Raw genomic sequence first — 21,715 nt, forward strand, 5'->3', positions numbered from 1 at the left:
TCCTCCTCTGCTCTTGGAAGCAGAGTCCTTTCCCTGGTACCGCCTTGTTCCCAGGCCTTAGATGCCCACCATCTTCGGGGAAGCTGTGCTGTCTCCCAGGCCACCAGCAGGAGGAGGGGGAAGTGCCTGCTGCTCCCAGGGGCTTGTGTGGGGACTGGATCCACCTTGTGCATTGCTGTCACGTGCCCCAGGAGCAAAGGGCAGGCAGGCAGGCTGCACACACTTTTTATGGCTGGGCCACATCCCAGAACGGTAAACAGGGGCAGGCAGCTGGCACCAGAGGCTTCTCAGGAGCGAAAGCCCCAGACTTCTGCCCGCCCCTGGAAGGGAGTTGAGGACAGTAGCTTGTCTCAGGAGTTTAAAAAAAATTATATTTTAAGTTCACATTGTCAGTACTCTTTTTTATGAGTATGTTGGTCTTTTTTTGGTCTGACAGCACCTACTAGACCTTTAGGCCTCAATCCAAACATCACCTCCTCCAGGAAGCCTCCTAGACCTTCTGCTATAAGCTGGGAGCCCACTCTGGGCTCCCCGGATGCTCTGTTCCTTTGATGCCCAGGGCATAGCTCCGACTGGGAACTTTTGTGGGCCAAGGAACTTTTGTGGGCTCAGCCAGGCCTGGCACACGGGGGTTCCCAATGAGTATCATCTGTTGAAAGAAAAATGTGAGCTGAAAGTACTTGAGTAATAAAAAAAAACAAAACTGATATATTGGGTCTGATGATTCTGCTTATAAAATGCACTTAAAATTTTACATAGTCTCATGGACTTACTCTAACAATGTCCTCTTTTGATCTTTCAAACACATTTTAAAGGTGACCTTGTTACAGGCCTACAGAGACTGGAGGGGACCGCGCAATTGTTAGGGAAGGGTGAGGACGGTTTATGCTTCTTCAGCATCTTCCTTTAATGCTGTGTACAATGATTTTTATACTTCTTTTTAAAGAGAAAAAAAATTTATTCTTGAAGCTGCATCCAAGAGATTCCACTCTATGTACAACGCTTGCCCAGCTGTGAGCGCCGCTTGGTCCAGAGGAAGTCCCCCGGGGACTCCCTGGGGCCTGGGCCCTAAGGGACAGCCTAGTGGGCTGATAGAAACTAGGCAGGTGGACGCTGCCCCTCTGGCCCCCCCTGGCTCCCCCCCATCTGGAGGCCCCACTGAGAATGCTCGCGGGGGGATATGGCTCTGCGGTCCAGAGGGGTCGGTCATCAGAGCCTCTTGCTCTGGTTCTGTCTTGTGGGCTTTGCGCTTTGCATCCAGCCTGGACGGGGGTCAGGGCAATTTGCGGTGGGGGGCAACCGGAGGGGAGGCTGCAGGAAGAGGCAGGTGTGAGCTGACCGCATCCCTCCCCCTCGGTTCCGGGCTGCAAGCTTTCCATCTTCTCTCAGCTCTGCCCCCTTTCTCCAGAGTCAGTGCACTCCCTCCAGGGGCCTCCCACCCTTGAACCTATGGAAGGGGAGGTGGGACCTAGGGACTTATGGCCCCTCACCTAGCCCTCTGGGGATTGAGACCTCCTACCCTGGGTTCTTTTACCCCCCTGAGGCCTAGAACACAGGAGCTGGAAAGGTCCTTCTCCCACAGGCTCACTGCACAGATGGGCCAAGGGGATGCAAGGGCTGGGTGGGCAACTTGTCCAAGGTTACCTAGAAGGTCAGTGGCAGGGCTGGGACTCAGACCGAGCCTCCTAGGCCTTAACGGGAGCCACATGCCCAGCGTCGGAGTCCCCAGGCCCCCAGCCCGCGGGGTGGGGGCAGGGGGCTATGGCAGATACTCCTCCTTAACAGGCATTGGGGAGGAGGCACCCAAGAGGCTGGCAGAGCTGGGGCCCAGGCCCCCCAGGGACGGCCCAGCTGCGGTGGGGGCCACTTCGTGGGCTGGCGGTGGGGGCTGCTGCTGCTGCTGCTTCTTTTTGTTCACTTTGCGCTCCTTTGCCCGCCGGTTTTGGAACCAGATCTTCACCTGTGGTATCAGAGAGCAGAGATGGGCTAGGCTGGGGGGTGGCGGGGTGGGGCGGGGGGGGAGACCAAAAGGCAGAGCGAGAGGAAGAGGGAGGATAGCTGGGCTCTTATTTCTCCACAGGGGGCTTCGGGCCTCCCTCCTGCACCACCACCCAGACTATTCATGGACGCTGAATACATCCTCCTCGTCTACAACCTGCAACCCTAAAGACAACTTTCTCTGTAACCTCCTCTGTCCCCATTTTCTAAGGCCATGCTCTAACACCCCTCCTCCAGGAAGACTTCCCTGTGCTCCCTGGGACTTAAACAGGAATCATCATAGCCTGCTGTAGCCTATAGCTAAGCAGATCCCCTATCCCCCCCGTTGGGGGTCAGGGATAGTGGGGTTTGGGTTTCTGCTATGCTGTGTGACTATGGCCAGAGACTCAACCTCTCTGTTCTCCCTTGACTGAGTCCGTAATCTGCCTGACAGCCTGGAGGCCAGACTCCCAGTACTGCTCCCGTGGTTAAGGTGGGGGTGCCCACACACCTGCCGTTCAGTGAGCCCCAGATTGGCGGCCAGCTCTGACTTCCGCCGGATGGTGATGTAACGGCTATAGTGGAACTCCTTTTCCAGCTCCAGGCGCTGGTGGTCGGTGTAGACCACGCGGTACTTGTCCTTGGTCCGGGTCTTACCTGAGAAGCAGAGGGGCCAGGAGACGTGGTGAGGGGGTGGGTGGGGCCTGTAAAAGGCCCAGGCAGGGCCCCGTGAAGGGAGAAATCCAGGCCCCCAAGGGAGAACCTTGAGGTGGGGAGGGACACACACCGAGGCCTGGGGTAACAATTACTCCCCCAATGTCAGGCTTGGAGACCCCCAACCTGAGAGGCAGGCACTGCTCTCATGCCCATTTGGGGAGGCACTGAGGCTCAGAGAAGAGAAGCAACTCACTCAGGGTTACACAGCAAGCTGCTGGTGGAGCTGGGGTTTCAATCCGGCTCCTCTGACCCTACTGTGATCGCCAGCTCCACCAGCTCTAACCCAGCAGTTTCCAGATGCCGCTGCGGAAAGGACACTTGGGGAGCTTGTGGAAAACACAGCTTCCCGGCCATCCCTGACCCTGTGAACTGGAAAGGCTGGCGATAGAGTCTGCATTTTTAGCAAGCCCCCCTGGTGGTTCTGATTCAGGATCCTGAGACCACAGGCACTCACACCGGGCGACACGGAGGGTCACCTGGCAGGCCAGGCCAGATGGAGACTAATGACGAGTCAGCTGCCCCTCTTTCCAGTGCATGAGAAGAGAGTGGGGAAGAGCGACCACAGGTAGAGGCAGAAGCTTGCCGCACCGTCCTGGGGTGGGCGCTCCTCAATTTCCGTCAGACCCCTGGCGGCTGCTGGCCCCGAGACCAAACAGAAAACACTGAGACAGCTGGTGGCCCTGAGGACCTGTCAGGTACCTCAAAAGGCCCTGGCCCTAGACACCAAGCCCCAAGCTGGGGTTGGTCTGCCCAGAGCCATCCACACTGCCGCTTCTTCTGCGGGCACAGAGCAGTGACTCAGGCTCAGGCTACAAATATTTACTGAGCTCCTGCTGTGGGCCAACCACTGGGGTATACCAGTAAGCAAAACTAAAAAAAAAAAAAAATCCCTTCTCACAGTGAAATTAGGTTCTAGTGGAGGGAGCTAGACCAAAATAATTTGATATGTTAATACTACATATTTGATATGTTAGTTGATAGGTATTCCAGAGAAAAAGAAGGCAGGAAAAGAGGACTGGGAATTTGGGGAGGAGAGAGTACGTGATTTTAAATAGAGTCGTCCATGAAGGTCTTACTGAGAAGGGGAATTTAAGCAAAGATCTAAAGGAGGCGAAGGAAATAGCCATGCAGGTGTCTGGGAAAGAGGGTTCCAGGTGCAGGGAACAGCAAGTGCAAAGGCCCCGTGGTGGGCGCATGCCTGACATCTGACATGTGTGAGGAACAGTGAGGAGGCTGGCATAGCCAGACTGCAGTGAGCAAGGACAGAGGGGCAGGCTATCCAGAACTTTACAGGCCATGAAAAGGACTCTGGGTTTTACTCTGTCTGGGATGGGAGCCATTGCAGGGTTCTGAGCCCAGGAGACAGGAAGTCTGATGTAGGTTTCAATATGACTTTGGCTGCTGCATGGAGGACAGATTGGCAAGAGGATGGGGGAAGCACAGATAGTCCCGCAGTAACCCAGGAGAGAGAAGGATGTGGCTTGGCTTCTCTACAGGGCTCAGCCTGGGGCCAAGAGCTGGACTTGAGGACCGACTGGGGTTAATGTCAGGGCTCTCTTTGGGGCTGGGATCAGAGGTCTGTCTGGAGAGAATATTAAGAGTCATGCTTGGCCTGGGCTGGTGCGGGGGCCTGACTAAACACCAGCTTCCTTCGTAAGAAGCTGAGAACTTGGCTATAAATAGGAGGCACACGCAAGCACTTTCAGGCCCACACGTGTGTCCCACCAGGGTATGGCGGGTCTTGGAATCACCATCGACCCTGCTCCACCTTACCCAGTTACCCCCACACAGCCTGGCCTTTACCCCCCCGGGGTCACAGCTCTGGCTTTGCCTGTCCCTCAGCACCCCTGTGCTAACCACCCACCCCTCTCCCAGCTCCCGCCCCACTACTAAGCCCACGCAGCTTGGCAGGACGGCCACCGGGCTCCCCAAGAGCCAAATGGTTTTGCGGAAAATGGGAGACAGCAGATGTTTCTGGGCTTTTTTCCTTGGGTTTCCTGCCAGAGCAGCAGAACCGCACTGGACGCTTCCACATCCACTGACCTCAGCCCACCGCCTGATGTAGCACGGGACAACTTCGGCCCTCGGCCAGGTCTGGCCCAGGAAAGGGACAAGGGAGTGGCTGCTGAGGCCTTGGCTCCAGATGGGCCCTTCCTTGGCCTAGAAAATTCAACGCCAACTCAAAAACAGTTCTGCCTAATGCCACCACCCCCAGAGCCCAACAGAGCTCTGCATCTTCGCTGGGCTAACGCCAGAAGGGCTCGGTTTAGTCTCCTCCCATTTTACGGATGAAGAGACTAAGGGTTCCAGCAGGTTATACAACTGCTGGAGGTCCAAATAATAGAGACCTCGTGAGTCCTTCTAGTTCAACCTCCCTGTACAGTCGGGGTCACTGAAGCCCCCTGCAAGTGTGGACTTGCCCAAGGCCATGTCATCTGGTCTAGAGTCCCACTCCTTGCTCCTGGCACAACTCCCCACCCCGTCAGGCTTAGGGTCCACAGAGCCCCCCAAGAGGCCCCCTAATCCTGGGCAAGAGACGCTCAAAGAGCAGACCACTGCTATACTTGTACTTCTGGGAAGGGAGGGGCCAGATCATGGTGAGGACAGGCCCCCGAGAGCCCTGGGCTGGGGCTGGATGGTCCACAGGCTGGGTGGGCCCTTGAAAATTCCCAGAACACTCACAGCCTGAAGTGGGGCTGCAAGGCTCCCTTCCCACCCAAACAGCCTGAGATTACGAGCAGCGCTTACAAAGACACCCTTTTCCTTAGGCACCCAGGGCTCCTTCCCATTTTTTCTGATGAGCAAGCGGGGATCCATCACACCCAGTTTTGTAATGGGGGGAAACTGGGGCTCAGAAGGGGGGCATCTTTGCCGAGGGCCATCCTGCCTGGTAGCGGTATAAACCCTGGGCTCTGGCCACTCAAACCGTAGCTTGACTCATCCCAGATTTGAGGAGGGGGGGTACCAGATAGGAGATAGGGCTCTAGCCACGTAATTATCTCTTGCTGTTCTTGCCAGGGCAGACCCAGCCCCCAGACCCTGTCGCCTCCTCTCTGGGCCCAGGAGATGGGGCTGGTAAGCTCAGGAACCACTGGCCAACCTTTATCTGGTGAAGCTCTCAAAGCACACCATTTTACTGCTAAGAAAATGGCTCTGCCGAAGAACAAAACATTTGGTATCACACTGTGGTCCGGGAACCAACAGATCCCATATGCTGTCCACGGAGTAATAACTGGAACATTCTCCTTGGAGCCCAACTTGGTACTATCTAGCCTCATTTAACACGCACCCTTCAACCCATTAATCCCAATTCCTGGAATTGATCTCACAGAAAAAGTGCCCAAAGCTATGGCTGTTTTGAAAGGCACAAGACTAAAAACTGTACATGTCTACACGTAGGGAAGTTGCTAAACAAGAGACGGTAGGTCCACGAAGAGGAACACTATACTGGGGGGTCTGGGTGGCTCAGGTGGCTGAGCGTCTGACTTGGGCTCAGGTCGTGATCTCGCAGTCTGTGAGTTCGAGCCCCGCGTCGGGCTCTGTGCTGACAGCTTAGAGCCTGGAGCCTGCTTCGAGTTCTGTGTTTCCCTCTCTCTCTGCTCCTCCCCTGCTCATGCTCTGTCTCTGTCTCTCAAAAATAAATAAAATGGTGAGAAAAAAAAAAGAAAGAAAGAAACTATAAAGGTCCCTACATACTAATATGGAGTGATTTCTAAGATATGTTGAGAAAAAAAAAGACAAAATAGCGTGAATGGCATATTACTGTTTTTTTTTGTATAAAAGTGGGGAGACACACACACATACATACACACTCACACATGTATGTGTACCCATAGAATTCTTTCTAAAAGAATATACAAGCCAATAACAGGGCTGCCTCTGGAGAGGGAGCTAGAAACTGTGGGGCCTCAGGAAGGTGAGAATGTAAGAGTCTTTGAGAGGATTCTCTTTTCCTTTTCCTTTCTTTTCTTTCCTTCTTTCCTTTCTTTCCTTCTTTCTTTCTTTTTCTTTCTTCTTTCTTTCTTCTCTTCCTTCCTTCTCTTCTTTCTTTCCCTCTATCCCTTCCTTCCTTCTTTTTCTTTCTTTCTCTTTCTTTCTTTCTTTCTTTCTTTCCTTTATTTCCTTCCTGTCTCTCCTTTATTTCCTTCCTTCCTCTCTCTCTTATGTTTATTTTTGAGAAAGAGAGAGAGAGAGAGAGAGAGAGGGAGAGAAAGAAAACGAGTGGGGGAGGGGCAGAGAGAGAGAGGGAAACACAGAATCTGAAGCAGGTTCTAGGCTCTGAGCTGTCAGCACAGAGCCCGGAATGGGGCCCGAACCCACGAACCACAAGACCATGACCTGAGCTGAAGTTGGACGCTTAACTGACTGAGCCACCAAGGCTCCCCTCATTTGTTATTTTCCTTCCTCCCTCCCTTCCTTCCTTCCTTCCTTCCTTCCTTCCTTCCTTTCCTTCCTTCCTTCCTTCCTTTCCTCCTTCTTTTCTCTTTTCTCTTTCTCTCTCTCTCTCTCTTTTTTTTTTACCATGTGCGATATGAATTTGTATTTTTAATGACAGTCAGGAGCCCTGGGCTCCAGTCCCAGCTCTAGGCCAGAACTCTTGACTGCCCCAAGCCACCCTCCCTTCCCCCTCCTATGAGCACCTGCGCCACCCAGGAGCCTAGGAGGGAGGGGGCAGGGAGGTGTGTGAGAGCAGCAGGCAGGGAGAGGGCCCTGGGATGAATGATTTACAGGCCCCTGGGATGCTGGGGCTGAGAGGGAAGTCCGGGCTCCTGCAACAGGTGTCTGACGGAGGCCAGCCGCTCCCAGCCACCTAATGAATAACCCTCCGGGCCAGATGCCAGTGCGAGTGGGTGGGAGGAGGGGTGGGGAGCCCCCTCCAGCTCTTCAGTGGTGAGCACACCAGGGAAGATCCTCGGATAACTCACCCAAATGAGAGGCTTTCTCTTTGCTCAGGCTTTGGGACACGAGGAATGGCCCATCCGTGTGCACTGGGCGGCTGTGGAGGTAGCAAAGTCCCCATCTCCGAAAGCATGCACACTGGAGGTCCTGGGAAGCTCTTTAAAAGCACAGATTCTAGGCCAGAAATTCAGATTCGGTGGGGCTAAAATGGGACTCAGGGATTTGATGTGTGACGAGCTCTCAGGTGTCCCAGGCATGAGGTGGTCTGAGCAAGCAGACCTCTGGGATTGTGCAGTACAGCTTCTCACTGGCTGGGTGATCTAGGACCAGTCACCTCAGCTTTCTGAGCATCATGTTCTGTATCTATACAATGCAGGCAACTAATATTCTAATAATGGCCAACACGTCCACGTGTGGACACGCACACATCTCTCAACAATTTATTGTTGAGGAGGAAAGGAAGGAAGGAAGGAAGGAAGGAAGGAAGGAAGGAAGGAAGGAAAAAAACCGGGCAACTGTGATCCCTACTTACAGATAAGCAAACTGGGGCTCAGAGAGGTCCACACATCTGGCAGGTGGGATTTCAACCCAGGTCTGTCGAGCCTCAGAAAGAGCACTAGAACCTCTCACACAGGGTGAGGACTCCCATAATTATCTCCAACCACCGGGGGGCACAGCGGATCACTTGACATAAATGGAGGACGCCTAGCGCAGTACCTGGCACTTAGTAGGTGCGCAAGGATGGGCAGACCGTGCTGATGTCCAACAGTGGCACGATAAGCCCTGTAGCAGAAAGGCTGGGAAATGGATCTGGGCAATGGGGGATGTGCTGGATGAGACTGTTTATTTATAAGGTCCTCTCCAACTTGGAAACATGAGGCTCCCAATGTTTGTTGATTCTCTGGTTGTGTTTGTTATTTTTGCCGAAAGAATTCTAAGACCGATTTCCCTGTCTGAGAGCCTAGATACCGGGCCTGCCCAGCTGGAGGATAGGGGACAGGAGCCATAGCGGCCTGCGGTGGGGCCTTCCCACCCAGCCTGGGCCAGGCGAGGACAGAGTTCAGTCTCTGTCCCCAGGGCGGGGTGGGTGGCTCCAGGAAAATCGAATGGCCCCCGGGTCAGCACTTCCTTTGTCCTCTTCCTGCTAGGTTTGTGGCCCTGGGGAAGCCACTGCCAGTTCCGGCCCTCAGGGCCTGGAACACCGACCCAGCCTCAACCCTCCATGCCCCCTCCCTGTGTGGTCCAGCCCCATCCTGACTGTGCATCACAATCCCCCCCAACACACAAACACACACGCAGTATGCGCACATGTACGCAGGTAGGCCTGTTAAAAATACTCCAGCCCTGATCCACGGCATCCTGCTCTCCCTGCCGTCTCTGGCAGCCCACGGACGCTATTCTGCACCACTAGCTGAAGTCAGTGTTTCCTGGCCCCAATTCTGTGCCATCTGTGTGGTCTTGAATAAGCCCCTTCTCCTCTCCAGGCCTCAGTTTCTCCCGTGCATCAGAAGATCAGTGCTGAGGGCCTGTAGATTCTGAAGTTCTCTGCAGCTCTGAGCCCTCCTCTAAGGGCTTGGGCCCAGGCCGAAGGACTTGACAAGTGACTAAACTTCTTCGGGCTTTGGACGGGAAAGCAGTTTGTAAAGGGCAAAGAGCTAAGGGGATGTCAAGGACAGCTGAGCTATTTGTGGAAGCGGATGCGGGAAGGGTCCCTAGGGAGACAGAGGAATGCGGCCCGATGGGGAGCTGCAGGGCAAGGAACACACTGGCCTGCGAGCGGGGAGATCCGGCCCGGCCGCTGCGTATGGATGTTCGGCTTGGGCTTGATTCTCCATCCCGCCAGCAGGGGTGGGACCTCTGCTGTGTCAGCCCTGACCTGGCCGGTTTCATGATGAATGGATGTCCCTTCCTGGGCCCTGAGGGTGTCTACTGCGCCCTGATTGGGTCCTTGTTCCGGCTGTGTGGCCAGGCCCAGGCTGCTCCATCACGGTTCCTCATTCAAGCTCTGGAGCAGGGGTGAGGCTGGCATGGCCGGGGGGAGGGGCATGGGGAGGTCCTGCAGCCTTAGGCCAGCTTCTCCTCCCCACTGTCGCCCTCCTTCCCAGCCACAGCACTCAGCTGGCACTGCACCCTCTCCTCCCAGGCCACCCTGGCATCGTCCCCTGCCATGTCTTCTCCTTGGAGGCACACGGCCTGGCCTGGCTGAGGGAGGCAGTGAGAAAGACAGAAAAGTTCAGGGTCGGGGAGACCTGTCTGTTCCACCCCCGCCTGGCCACAGGCCAGCGACGTGAGCCCAGGCAAGTCACCGAACCTCTCTGGATGCCAGGAATACACCTGTAAACTGAGGACACGAATTAACTAACTAGTGGCTAGTTAGCAGACTGGACAGAAGAGATACCCAGCACTTCCGCGATCACAGAAAGTTCAACTGGACGGCCCTCCTAGACCAAAACCCTCCCTCGGGCCAGATGCCCACAGCTGTGTCGCATCCTAAGCGGAGTGTGCTTGTATATCTGCAAAGCAGCCTGTTCTTTACATCCACCACCTACTTGTATTTTCCCTCGGTTTTTCCACAGGGGCGCCAAAAAATAAGGGGGGGCCCTTGACCCAGAACAGCCCTTCCACGACTGGCAAACAGCGACTGTGTCCCTCCGCATCTTCCCCCAGGCCTGAACAGCTTGAGGCCTCTCTGAGCTGTTTCCCGGTGCCCCTTTCAGCCTTGCCCTACCAGGGTCACCCTGGAAGTCAACTTCCAGCCCAACTGTCTGCAGGCCTGGGTCCTGAGGTCACACATTCTGGGTGCGATGCAGCGAGGGGCTCTAGGCTCCAGCCCTTTCCTGGATCACGGGGTGACCTTTGCAAGCCCCCTCCCCTCAGCGCCTTGCTCCCCCGGTCCGCTCCGCGAGGGTAGGGACAATGCCGTCTTGCTCCCACAGCCCCACAATGGTGCCTGACACACAGTGAGTACCTGATGAGTCTTTGCTGAATATGCAACACAAATCTGCTCCTTGGCCTCCTTCATCTCGGTAAATGGCTACCACCCTCCAGATACTCAGGCCAAAAGCCCAAGAGGCACGTCAGGCCCCCACAGCCAGCCCACCAGCTGGTCAGCTCAACCTCAGTCCTTCTGTCCAGCTCCCCTGCTCCCAGAGCCTTAGCCAAAGCCACTAATCTAATGCAGAAATGTGCAGTTCTGGGGTCAGAAATACCCGCATTTGAGGAAATGCTAAGCACGTGCCGAGTACTTACTAGGTACTAGTTGATGTCGTTATTACTATGGTAGATGATCAGGATTGATTTGTTAAACCATTCCTTCCCCTCTTTCATGGGAGGGGGGCAGATTAAAAACAAACAAACAAAATAATTACAAACTGGGATTAGCATGAAGGAAAGTAAGCATAGAGCTGAGAGCCGGAATAAGTTGCAGGGGTGGAGGGTGGGGGGGGACCTCCTTTAATTATTTTGGGGGGGTCTCCTGGAGGAGGTGACATTTCAATCAAGACCTGAAGGCTGAGGAGGTTTCTATATCAAAGACGAGAGGAATGTGCCGGGAAGAGAGAACAGCATGTGCAAAGGCCCTGTGGCAGAGAGTAGCAGAGCAAGGGGCAGATAATGCCAGCTCCCGAGAGCCCCCAGTCTGCCTTCCTGGCCAGAGTCCCCAGTCTGCCTACCTGAACGAATAAATGAACGAATGGGAGAGGCACATGGTGAGGCTGGAGAGACCAGCAGAGCTCTGAGCCCTGGGGTGAGGGGTTTGAATTTGGTTTCAAGAGCAACGGGAAGTCACGGGAAGGTGTTGAACTTGAAGGGTCAATCTTGGCTTCCACTAATGCCTGCCCCCTCCCTGTGCACCCCTACAAGCTTGAGGGCTGAAGTGTGGCATGGGGAGGGTTCAACAAGTTAACCCACGTTGACTCCAGACGCAAACGTTGTTTCCAAATCCCAGGAGCTCCAGAACAGAAACCGGAGGGCCAGCGCACGAAGATAACTTCCTCCTGACCAGCCAGACCCTACTGCTAACAAAGCTGTTTTAGACCTTCAGAATGATTCCCTGAGCTCTCGGCAGCAATATCTGCCAAAGCGGGGGGGAAAAAAAACACCCAACCAAAAAAAGCCTTCTGCCACCTTCTAACTGGGTCATTCCCCTTCCCAGCTACATCTGAGAGACGAGGTGTCAAATCCAGCTTCTGCCTAGAGAACCAGTTTTAAACAGCCTGGCCCCTGCTGTGCCCACCCTCCCCCCATCCGCATCTTCCAGCTCCTCCCTGACCAGCCTCCTTTCCCCCCACCCCCCACCCCCGGGCTGGGACGCACATGGGCAGGGGTCTGGGGTTGCTGAGTGGGTTGCTTTCTTTGATAGATACTCCCTAGGCCGTGGAGTCTGGGTTTGAAGCCCATGCCGTTTGCATCCTAGCTATGTGAGCTCGAGCAGGTACCTTACCCTCTCTGAGACTCATTAACTTTATCTGTAAAATGAGGCTAATAATAGATCCTCGCACCTCTTAAGGTCCTTACGAAGCTTAAGTGAGAAAACCCGTGCAAAGTTCTTGGCACGCTGCCTAGTGCACAGGGAGGACTCAACCAATGCCATAGTTCTCGGCTTTGCCACGAGCTCCTGCCCCCGGGAAGGCATGGTGAGAAGGACGGGGCTGACTCTGATAGGTCCTTGAGGGAGATGGAAGGGGTAAAGAAGACAGTGGTAAATGCTGTGAAAACAAGGGCCTGACGTAGTGCTTGGAGGGGAGGAAACCAAGGAGGACTTTCTAGAGGAGGTGGCCGTGGCAGCGAAGGCACAGCGTTTGAACTGTGAAGATGTAGGAAGGAAGGGTGGGTAATTTAGGTTGAGGGACCCGGACTGGAGAAGCAGGGAGTGTGAGGTGTGTGTTTCCGTGCACCTGCTAAGGACAGGCAGAGACAGTCGTAGGCACTGATATACTAAGTACCTACTGTGTGCCAAGCAGAGGGGCTGGGCTCAGTGGGCCCCATTGCTTCAAGGTACAATCCTATTATTATCCTAATGTTATAGTGGAAGAAACTGAGGTTCAGAGAGACGATCCAAGTTAACTTGCCTGAGGCTCGGCAGCTTCTAACAGAAATGCAGTCCCAGGCCTGAGGCTCCCAAACGCAGCCGTAAGCCACCCCCAGTAAGCATTTCTGTATCTAGACAAACTAGTGAGAGAGTGTCTTCAACAGCCCTCTCAAGAGGGCTCTGAATGCCACAGAAATGGGGCTGGATTTGAAAGCAATGAAATGACATACAACGAGACGGGCATTCCAAAGGCAGTGGAGAGCCACGGAATGCTCTGGATCAGGCGATGTGCCTTGAAAAGGTACATCTGGTAATGGTTGTGAGGACAGCTGGGGTATCAGAGAGAGGGTGAAGGTGAGAGGCCAGGCTGGTGGCTGTGGCAACGGGCCAACAGAGGGGATCTGGATTGTGGTGGGGAGAGGAAGGTTCATCCCCTCGCCGGGCCTCAGTTTCTCTGTCTGAAATCTGAAGGGGCTGGCCCAAGACCTAAACCCTGCTGCAACAGCTTCATCATCCCCGTGAGCATCTCCCTGGCCTGTGTGGGACATCAACCACCCCAAAGGCCACTAACCTGCGAAGTATTGTCGATTCCCAAGGAATAGATGCTGAGCCTTTGACAGAGGGTGATGTATAACCCTCTTAATGACAAAGCTGGTATTTATATATGCCAACAGGGAAGACCACAAAATAGGACCCCTTATAGTCCTGTCCTATCCTGGTCCCAGTCAAGTGACAGCAATCACTCAGAATTGGTTAATATTTTGATTATGGGATGGAGCCCAACAGCCTCTCCCTCCTCTCTCCAGTTCTCACTGTCCCTCAGGGTAAAGCCAAGGTGGTAGTCCCAGTCTCATCTCAGCCACCTCCTCGGCTGAGGCCGCAGTACCGTCCCAGGAGGGAGAGGGGGAGCAACCAGGCTTCCATCACAGGCAAGAGCTCGATCAGCTGGACAGTCATGGGCCCATCTCCAGGGCTGGGACCTCAGAAACATGTCAAAGCCCAGATCTCATCTCCCCCCCTCTTCTCTCAGAGCTGTCTTACTGTTCCTCACACTTGTCCTGTTCATCCATTCAACAAAATGTATCGAGCCCCTACTAAATGCCATGCACTGAGATGGCATCTGGAATGTAGTGATGGGCCAAATGGACGTGGCTCTGGACCTCATGGGCATTTACCTTGGTGGGTGGGGAAACAGACAACACACACACACACACACACACACACACACACACACAAGTGGGTAAACTGATAGCAGGGTTAGTGCTCTGAATGAAACATGGCGAAGATTATCAGTGTGTGTATAGGGGGAGCCTTCCCTGGGAAATCATGGAGGACCTCTCTGAGGAGATGACCATCAAGCTAAGACCTAAAGGGTGAGAAGGAGCTAGGCCTGCCAAGAGTTAGGGCCAAGGAGTTTTCAGGAAGAGGGAACAGCACACGCACAAGACCTGCGGCAGGTCATGGCACATCTGGGAAAGTAAAAGAAGGCTGGAGTGTCTAGAGCTTGGTGGCCAAGGAGAGAGTAAATAGCCTGGGGCGAGGCTGGGGAGGCAGGCGGGGGCCAGGTGCTGATGCTCTACAGTCTGGTGGACTTCAGGGAGTCTAGATTTTCCAACGGGAAACCATCGGAGAAATTGTAACAGACTCCCCCAACATCTATCCCAGCTCAGCCTCCACTGGTGCGAAACAAGTACATTGTTTGCCGTCCCTGGGCTTCAGTTCCCCAACTGCCTGTTTGGTCTCCCAACTGTCCGGTTCAAATGTTCTAGAGTGCTAGAAGCTCAGGTGCAGGAGAGAAGGGGCTGGCAAGAGGACCAGGTGGCCAGCAACATTTGTTGCGGGGGGGGGGGGGTGGTGTGCTGGCAGGTGCTGACCTTCCCTTTGCCATCCTAGAGAGCAGCATTACACAGGCAGCACGCCAGAGCCCCGGGGTCTTCATGGCTCAGAAGGAGAAACTGAGGCCACAGTAGGTGGCGGGGGGGGGGGGGCTTGGCCTCTCTCTCAGGATAGGTCTGTAACCCCATTCCAATCCTGCCCCATCTCAGGAACACTGGTCACATGTCCCTGGGCAGACAGGCACCAGCTTCTAGCTTCTAGAAAGCTGGCGAGCCTGTGTCCTCAGCAGAATAAGTCTAACCTGGCTTCTGGGGCAGCCACTCTCCTTGGGAGCCTGCAAACCTCCCTTGGCCCTCTCTTTCTACTTTCTGGGAGTAAAAGGGGAAAGGTGTTTTGCCTTTGGGCAGACTTACAGCTGGGCCTCCTATCTGCCTGGGGACAACAGTTTTCAAATGACTGGTTGAGACCAGAGGCTGGGGCCCGTTCCCTTGAAGATCCTATGCCCAGAGAGGAACGGCGATTTGCCTGACATCACACAGCCTGAAAGTTCCTCCAGGCCTCCCACCTGTCCTCTGACCCCCACTGGCGCACCCTCTCCAGGTCCTTGCTCCTGAGGAACTCCTCCTCCATCTGGACCTCTCCCAGCTGCCACCTCACCATCCATCTCCAAAGCTGCCTGATCAGGAGGAAGCAACAACTAGAATAGAGAAGCAGGAAAAGCAGGCTTATTTCTCCAGGGAACGGACACAAAACCGGGAGTCCGTGGCCCCAGACACCTCCTCTCATTCAATCTAACGCAGGGTTCTCAACCAGGGTCAACACTGAGGGTCAACAACAAATGAGAAATCATTTTGGAGCTTCTAGAATCCCTTGGATTATCTGCTGAATTAGGCAACACTTTTTTTTCTAGGGGGAAGATTTGTATTTTCCACCAGATTTTTCTAAAGGGCCCCTTTAAAATCAAACAAAGGTACAAGACCCTTCCCTATCATGTCACAGATGGTAAAACTGAGACCCAGAAAAGATGACTAATTTAAGAGAAGCTATTGTTTAGAGGATTAGAACACAGGTCTGGTGGTCAATTGGCCAGGGTTCAAGTCCCAGCCCCACCATTTACTGGTTATACGTCCTTGCATAAGGGTTTAACCCCTCTAGGTTGTAGATTTTTCATCGTAAAAATGGGGATGATGACAGTACCTTCAATAATGTTGTAAGAATTAAATGGGTTAATGCACGCAAGGCCTTAGGCAGTGCCTGGTCCGTTAGTAAGTGTTCCATAAATGTTAGCTGTTAGTATTTAGCCAAGGTCACACAAATGAATGGCAGAGCTGGGGCATCCACCCCAGTCCTCTGAGGCCTCTGGAGGCTGATAGGAGCTTCTGTGTCCCTGGGCCTCCCAAGAAGGTGCTACAATTATAGCCAGACCTCCCCAGCATCTGCCCCAGCGAGTGAGGAGTATGTGTGTAGGGACATGGGGGTGAAGAGAGAGAGGAGGTGGGGGAAGTCCCAGGCTCCCTCCCAGCTGGAGGAAGGGGGGAGGGGTCGGACATCAAAGGGTGGGCAGGCCAACTTCCCGCCCCTAAGGCCAGGTGGCCTTTGTCAGGACAGGCCGGACACAGTCGGGACAATGGGGTATCGTGTTCACTTTCCGGCCAACAGGAGTCACTACTGAGCCAAGGGGCAGCCTGTTACATGACAAAGGGGGGACCTATAAAGGAGGTCAGGCCGCCCCTCATTAAAGCTGGCCCTTTGTCCTGCCCCCTCCTCTGCCTTTGAAGAGGGTGGATCAGAGAGGCCTGCCTGGGGGCAGGAGGTTCACTGTCTCAGGAGCCAAACAGTAGCCACCTTCCCAACTGCTCCTGCTTTCCCCTCCCCCAGGGTCAAGAGTTCAGGGAGGGCCCTGGGATGGCAAGGTATGGACCCCCACACCAATTCAACCGAAGAGGGCTCTTTTTCAGTCCAAAGGATATGACCCGCCACTCTCTCCACTGTACTGATGGGGGCACTGAGACCTGGAAAGGAAAGTGATCCGCCCGTGTTCACACAATCAGTGCACCGCCCCTTCTGGGTATGGTGTGCAGCTTCCTCTTGGGGCTGGGATAGGGGGTGGAAGAAACGGATGACCACCAGGGCCAGTGTTGCTGAAAGAGCCCTGGCATAAACCTGGGGACCCGCGTTCTAGTTCCAGCCTTGCCAGGCAACCACAAGGCGAGTTTCTTCACTTCTAAGGGTCTCCGTTTCCCTATCCATACAGAAGGACAGGTTGTGCTTCCTAAGCTAAGGCTCAGGCAGGCTGGGATTCTGAAGGGGGAAGCTGAGAGAACAGCATCCCCCGACCAGAGAGGTCAGGGAGGCCCAAAGGGGGGACCCACGCGGGGCCACGGCAAGGGTGAGACAGGGGACAACTGGGCCTGGCCCCAGCACCTGCCGGTGCCCAGGGGAACCTTCCAAAGGCTCAGGGCAAAGGAGGGGTCCTTACCGCTGCCACAGCCGCCTCCCGCCGCCACGCTGCGCCGCATCCACTCGTAGGGCGTCCGCCTTTGCGCTCCGGGCGAGGACGGTGCGCCCGGGCCGCCGAGGGGCTGCGCCAGGAGGCTTGGGCCAGGCCCAGGGGGCGCGGGCACCGGGCTAAAGTCCGGAGGGGGCCCGAATGCCAGAGGGGCTGGGCTGGCGGCGGGGGCCGCAGGGCCTGGGCCATAGGCGGCGGCCCAGTCGTCCTTGGGCGCAGAGAAGGGCGCGCTCCAGGCCGCAGAGGGTGCGGGGGCCGGCTCCACGTGAGAGTAGCCGGTGAAGTCGGGGTACTGCGAGGGCCCAGGGGGCGCGGGCGGGGGGCCGTAGGCTTGCGGGCCCAGGCCGAGGCTCGCGGGCCTGGCGGGGCCGGGGTAGACCGGAGAATCCTTGTCCAGCACATAGCCCACGTACATGGTGGCCGCGGGGCCCCGCGCGCATGCTGGGCCCTGGAGCCGCCGCTGCCGGCCGCCCCGACGAGCAGACTGTTCACCTGAACTCGCGGGCCCTGCCGCCGCGCCCGCCCCACCCAGGCCTTTTATAGCTCCGGGCGCCCGCGGCCCCAGCCCGGGCGGGTTTGCATTTCAAAGCGGGGGGGAGCCTCCGCGCCGCGAATCAAAGGGGGAAACCCGTCGGGGGCGGGGGGTTCAAAAGGAGACAAATTGCTGCCCCAAGCGGGAGGTGGACGGGCCGGGGCCTGGAGGGGGCGGGGGCGCGGAGGACGCGTCCCGGGCGAGCGTCGAGGCATCGCTAGGTGTGGGGCTCCTGCGGGGCCGACGGCCTGGCGGCCCGAACACTTCCTTCTCCCTGGGCCGCGTGGACCGCCCGTGACCCCATCTTACAGGTGGAGAAAAGGGATCCGAGGGGCCGGCGGGGGGAACCCCAGGCCAGCGTCACACAGCCACATCGGGCCTGTGGCGCACTCCGCAGTGAACAGCCTGAGGTGAGGGGGCAACCTGACTTCAAACAGGGTTCCCTCTGTAAGGTAGCGGGTCCTTAATGTTGGGGGGGGGGAGGGGTCACGACCCCTCTGAGCCTCCGAAGCAAGCTGTGGAGGTTTTTCCGGGAAAATGCACATATGCACATACAGGAGTCTGCATACAATCGGGGAGTTTTCCTGAGTTGACTCTCCAGAGAAAGTTCTTAAAGAGGAGCATCTTTAAGAGGACATTCTAGGGAATTTTTCACAATTCTCTCAGCAGGCGCTTCCCTCCCCCGCCCCCTTTATTTTACTAAGAAGTTTCAAACATACACACAAGTGGAATTTGTAATGAGCCACTATATCCCCATCACTCAGCTTCAACCATTATCAAGTTTTTGTAAGTTATTTTATCGACTCCCCTCTTTTTGCCAGAGTATTTTAAAAACAAACTTCAAACACCGTGTCATTTCACCCCTACATACTTCCGCATGCATCTCTAAAACGCATGGACACTTTCTTACATAATATGCCATTAGACACATCTAACAAAATTAACACAAATTCTTGAGTCTTATCTAACACTCAGTCTGGATGCAAAATTCTCCAGTTGATTTTTTTAACAGTTGGCCTGTGTGATCAAGGTCTAAAAGCTTTGGTTCACTTATAGAGCTGGGGCCCATTGGTATTTTAAACGCTTCATGCGTGTCCCTCCCCCTATTAAAGAAAGACTGGTAAACATTTCACAGCTACCCAAGAGGGAGTGTGTAAAACAGCTGAGGAGCCCGGAACAGGCAGCAAGGCTGAGAGATTTGGGGAAGGATTCATGAAGGACAAGGCCCTGGGTCAGGAAGTCTTGGGGAGATGGGTTCCCTTTCCACGGGGGGTGGGGTTCGGTGCCAACGAGCTGCACAGAAGCCCCCGACGGTGTTTGATCCTCCAACATTTCCTGGGGACACCCTACCTGTGCAGAGACGTGTGGCCCCCAAAAGGTGGACAGAATCAGGGTCTTATCAACCTGTCCCTCCCTTGGGTCACTGCATTAGTTTGCCAGGGCAGGTCAGCATCATTTCAAGGCTAGATCCAGACAGATGTCAGGATCTGAATATAATTTACAGGGTCCAGTGCAAAATGACAACGTGAGGTCCCTTGTTCAAAAATTATTCAGAATTGCAAGATGGTGACAGAGAGGATTTAACCACCCATGGGGCCCTTCTAAACACTGGGCCTTGGGTGACTGTACAGGTGACCCACCCAATGAAGCTGGCGCTGGTCAGAATCTTGTCCATCTGGGGTTCCAATGGGTACTATAACAGAATCGGGGACAGGAAGCGCGGAGGTCCCCTTCCTGATCAGAGGAACTTTCCGTTGTGCAGGTGGCAGCAGTGAGGCCCAGCAAGGAAAGGGGCCATGCCCAAGTTTATGCAACAAAATGAAAGCTGGTGGGGAAAGGGAGCTGCCTGTCATTGACATGGAATGAGCCCATGGTTGCCTCTGCCGGAAAGGCTCCCTTTCCCAGGTCAGGAAGGGGGCGTGTTGGTGAAAGTCTGACTGTTTCAAGCGGTCAGTAAAAAATTGACAAGTATACAAAGAAGGGAGAAGAGGCCCAAAAAGACAGGGTTCTCCTCTCTGAGTTGACAAAACCGGGATTGCTCAGCAGGAGGAGAAAATCTGGAATGGGACTTGAGGTTCTGAGTTTGGGGAGCCGTGCAGGACAGACCTGGGACCTGAGAGAGAAAGCTGTAGGCATAGACAGACATAGGTTTCAACCCATCCATAATAGAGTGCCCTCTGAAGGGCCATCCATTAGGAAATGGGCTGTCAGGAAATAGAGAGTGAGCTCATTATCACAGGAGGTATGCAAGTGACTGCTGGAGGTCTCTGGTCACGGACGCTGCAGAAAGCATGCCTATCCTGGGGGACAGGAAGGTTGGTACTTTCTGGGTGCCCTCTAATTCCAACAATATGCTAAATCAGAGCTCGGGAATAGATACAGGAATTCATTTGCTCGTGTGTTCATTCATTTGACAAATATGTATTATGGTAGTGAGGCTCTGCCCTTGGGGTTTATAGTCTGGTTGGGGGGGGGGGTGGGAAGAAGCATGTATGAATCAAATAATCACAGATAAAGGTGAAATTACATCTTGGTAAGAGCAGCGGGGAAGCCGGGCAGGGGTCCAGAAATGACGAAGACGGTGCCTAGGACTTGGGCGGTGGCTGAGAGATGAGGGCCTTTTGGGCAGAGTGGGGCCTATTTCCTGATCCGGGAGAGATCAAGACCAGGGAGCCCTGAGGCCTGGGGGGAGTCATCCCACCGGCTTCGTGATCCCCTCAGGGTTGTCCTCTCCCAGGGTGGAGGCTGGGGTAGGCCTCCTACTCCACAGACACATCCTGGGGGTAGGCCTCTGTTTCCACCTTTCCCTGGGCCTGCTCTTTCCTGAACCCTGGGTGTTGGGAAGGGCGGGGCAAAGCAGGCTGGCCCCATTTCCTGGATGAGGAAGCACAGAGAGGTCCAGGTATCTAGGCAAGGTCACACAGGCACGGGGCTGGGCCCGGAAGCTGGGTCTCCGGACCCCACTGGCCTTTCTCGCTGCCCACCCAGAGTGCCCGAGGGGTCCTCGGCCCAGCCCTGCTGATCCTCCAAGCACCACCCCCTCCAATAGAGTAGGAGAGCAGGGACAACATAGACTTCGCTGCATGCTGACCATGGTAGACCCTTACAGAGCCAACGCGCTCCTTCACTCAGTGCCAGGCAGGAGGCCAAGTCATTTGCATGTATTATTTCAGGTAGGGTGAGGCAGGGTCCTGTTACCCCCACCTTGCAGATGAAGCAGCTGGAGCTCAGAGAAGTGAAGTCGCTCCCCGGAGGCCACATAGCAGGTCGGTGGCCTCTCTGGAAGTTTTTCTTTCCTCTCCAGCCTGGGAAGGTCGTGCGCTGTGTGCGTCTCTCTCTTAAACCCCGGGGTTTTGCTTATACAAATATCTGCTTCCTCTTCCTCCTCTGGCTCATGCAAAAAAGCCTCAGTTCTCCCGTTACCCTCACCTTTAGATGGACCCCTCCAACCAGAGACCCGAGACCAGCCCTGATGTGAATCCTGCTTCCCCCTCCTGAGAACACTGTAACCTTGTTCAAAAGTCCCAGGTGGGGAATCTGAAATGGCAGGTCCCGCCCCACCTTAGCCTCCGACTCGCCATGTGACCTTGAGCACCTGCCTCCCTGGGCCTCAGTGTCCCCATCTGCCCACTGGGAACCGGTTGTCTCAGACGGTGGTCCAGCACGGTACTGTGACTGTGCGGAGAAGCCCCCGTCCACCGCGTCACAGCCTCTTCCTCTGATAGCCCCTTATCTCTGGGAGCAGCTGTTTATTGGACCCTTCCTTGCCTCTGACTCCCCGGTGGCCCCTCTTCCCTCTGGGCTACTCTCACATACCTGACCACAGCCTCCAGGGGTGGGGCGCAGAGACATGGCCTCATAAAGATCTTGGTGATAACTCGGTTTCTAAACAGGTTTATGGCTGTGGAAGAGGAAAGGTTCTGGGCTGAGCTTTCGGTTGGAAGTGGATTGCTTAAGAGAGGCTGGTGGGCTGGCTTTCGACTTACCCAGACTGCAGCCCAAGGGCCTTGACTCACTCTGTGACCTTAGGTGAGGAACTCTGTCTGAGCTATTTCTTTCTTTCTTTTTTAAATGTTTACTTTATTTTTGAGAGAGAGACAGAGACAGAGAGCAAGCAGGGGAGGGGCAGAGAGAGAGGGAGACAGAGAACCCGAAGCAGGCTCTGTGCTGACAGCAGAGAGCCTGCTGCGGGGCTTGAACCTCAGATCATGACCTG

General features: G+C 55.0%; 1 protein-coding gene across 1 annotated transcript; it reads right to left on the reverse strand.

Annotated features, from left to right (window-relative positions):
• Positions 1 to 1,757: 1,757 nt before the first annotated feature.
• On the reverse strand, positions 1,758 to 17,382 carry CDX1 (caudal type homeobox 1). Its single transcript, XM_042960139.1, has 3 exons — positions 16,938 to 17,382; positions 2,489 to 2,634; positions 1,758 to 1,960 (listed from the first exon to the last, which is right to left on the reverse strand). Exons 1-3 carry the CDS (start codon positions 17,380 to 17,382, stop codon positions 1,760 to 1,762), a joined length of 792 nt encoding a protein of 263 aa, XP_042816073.1. The 3' UTR covers positions 1,758 to 1,759.
• Positions 17,383 to 21,715: the final 4,333 nt, after the last annotated feature.

Source organism: Panthera tigris, chromosome A1, assembly GCF_018350195.1.
Source record: "Panthera tigris isolate Pti1 chromosome A1, P.tigris_Pti1_mat1.1, whole genome shotgun sequence".
Lineage (NCBI taxonomy): Eukaryota > Metazoa > Chordata > Mammalia > Carnivora > Felidae > Panthera > Panthera tigris.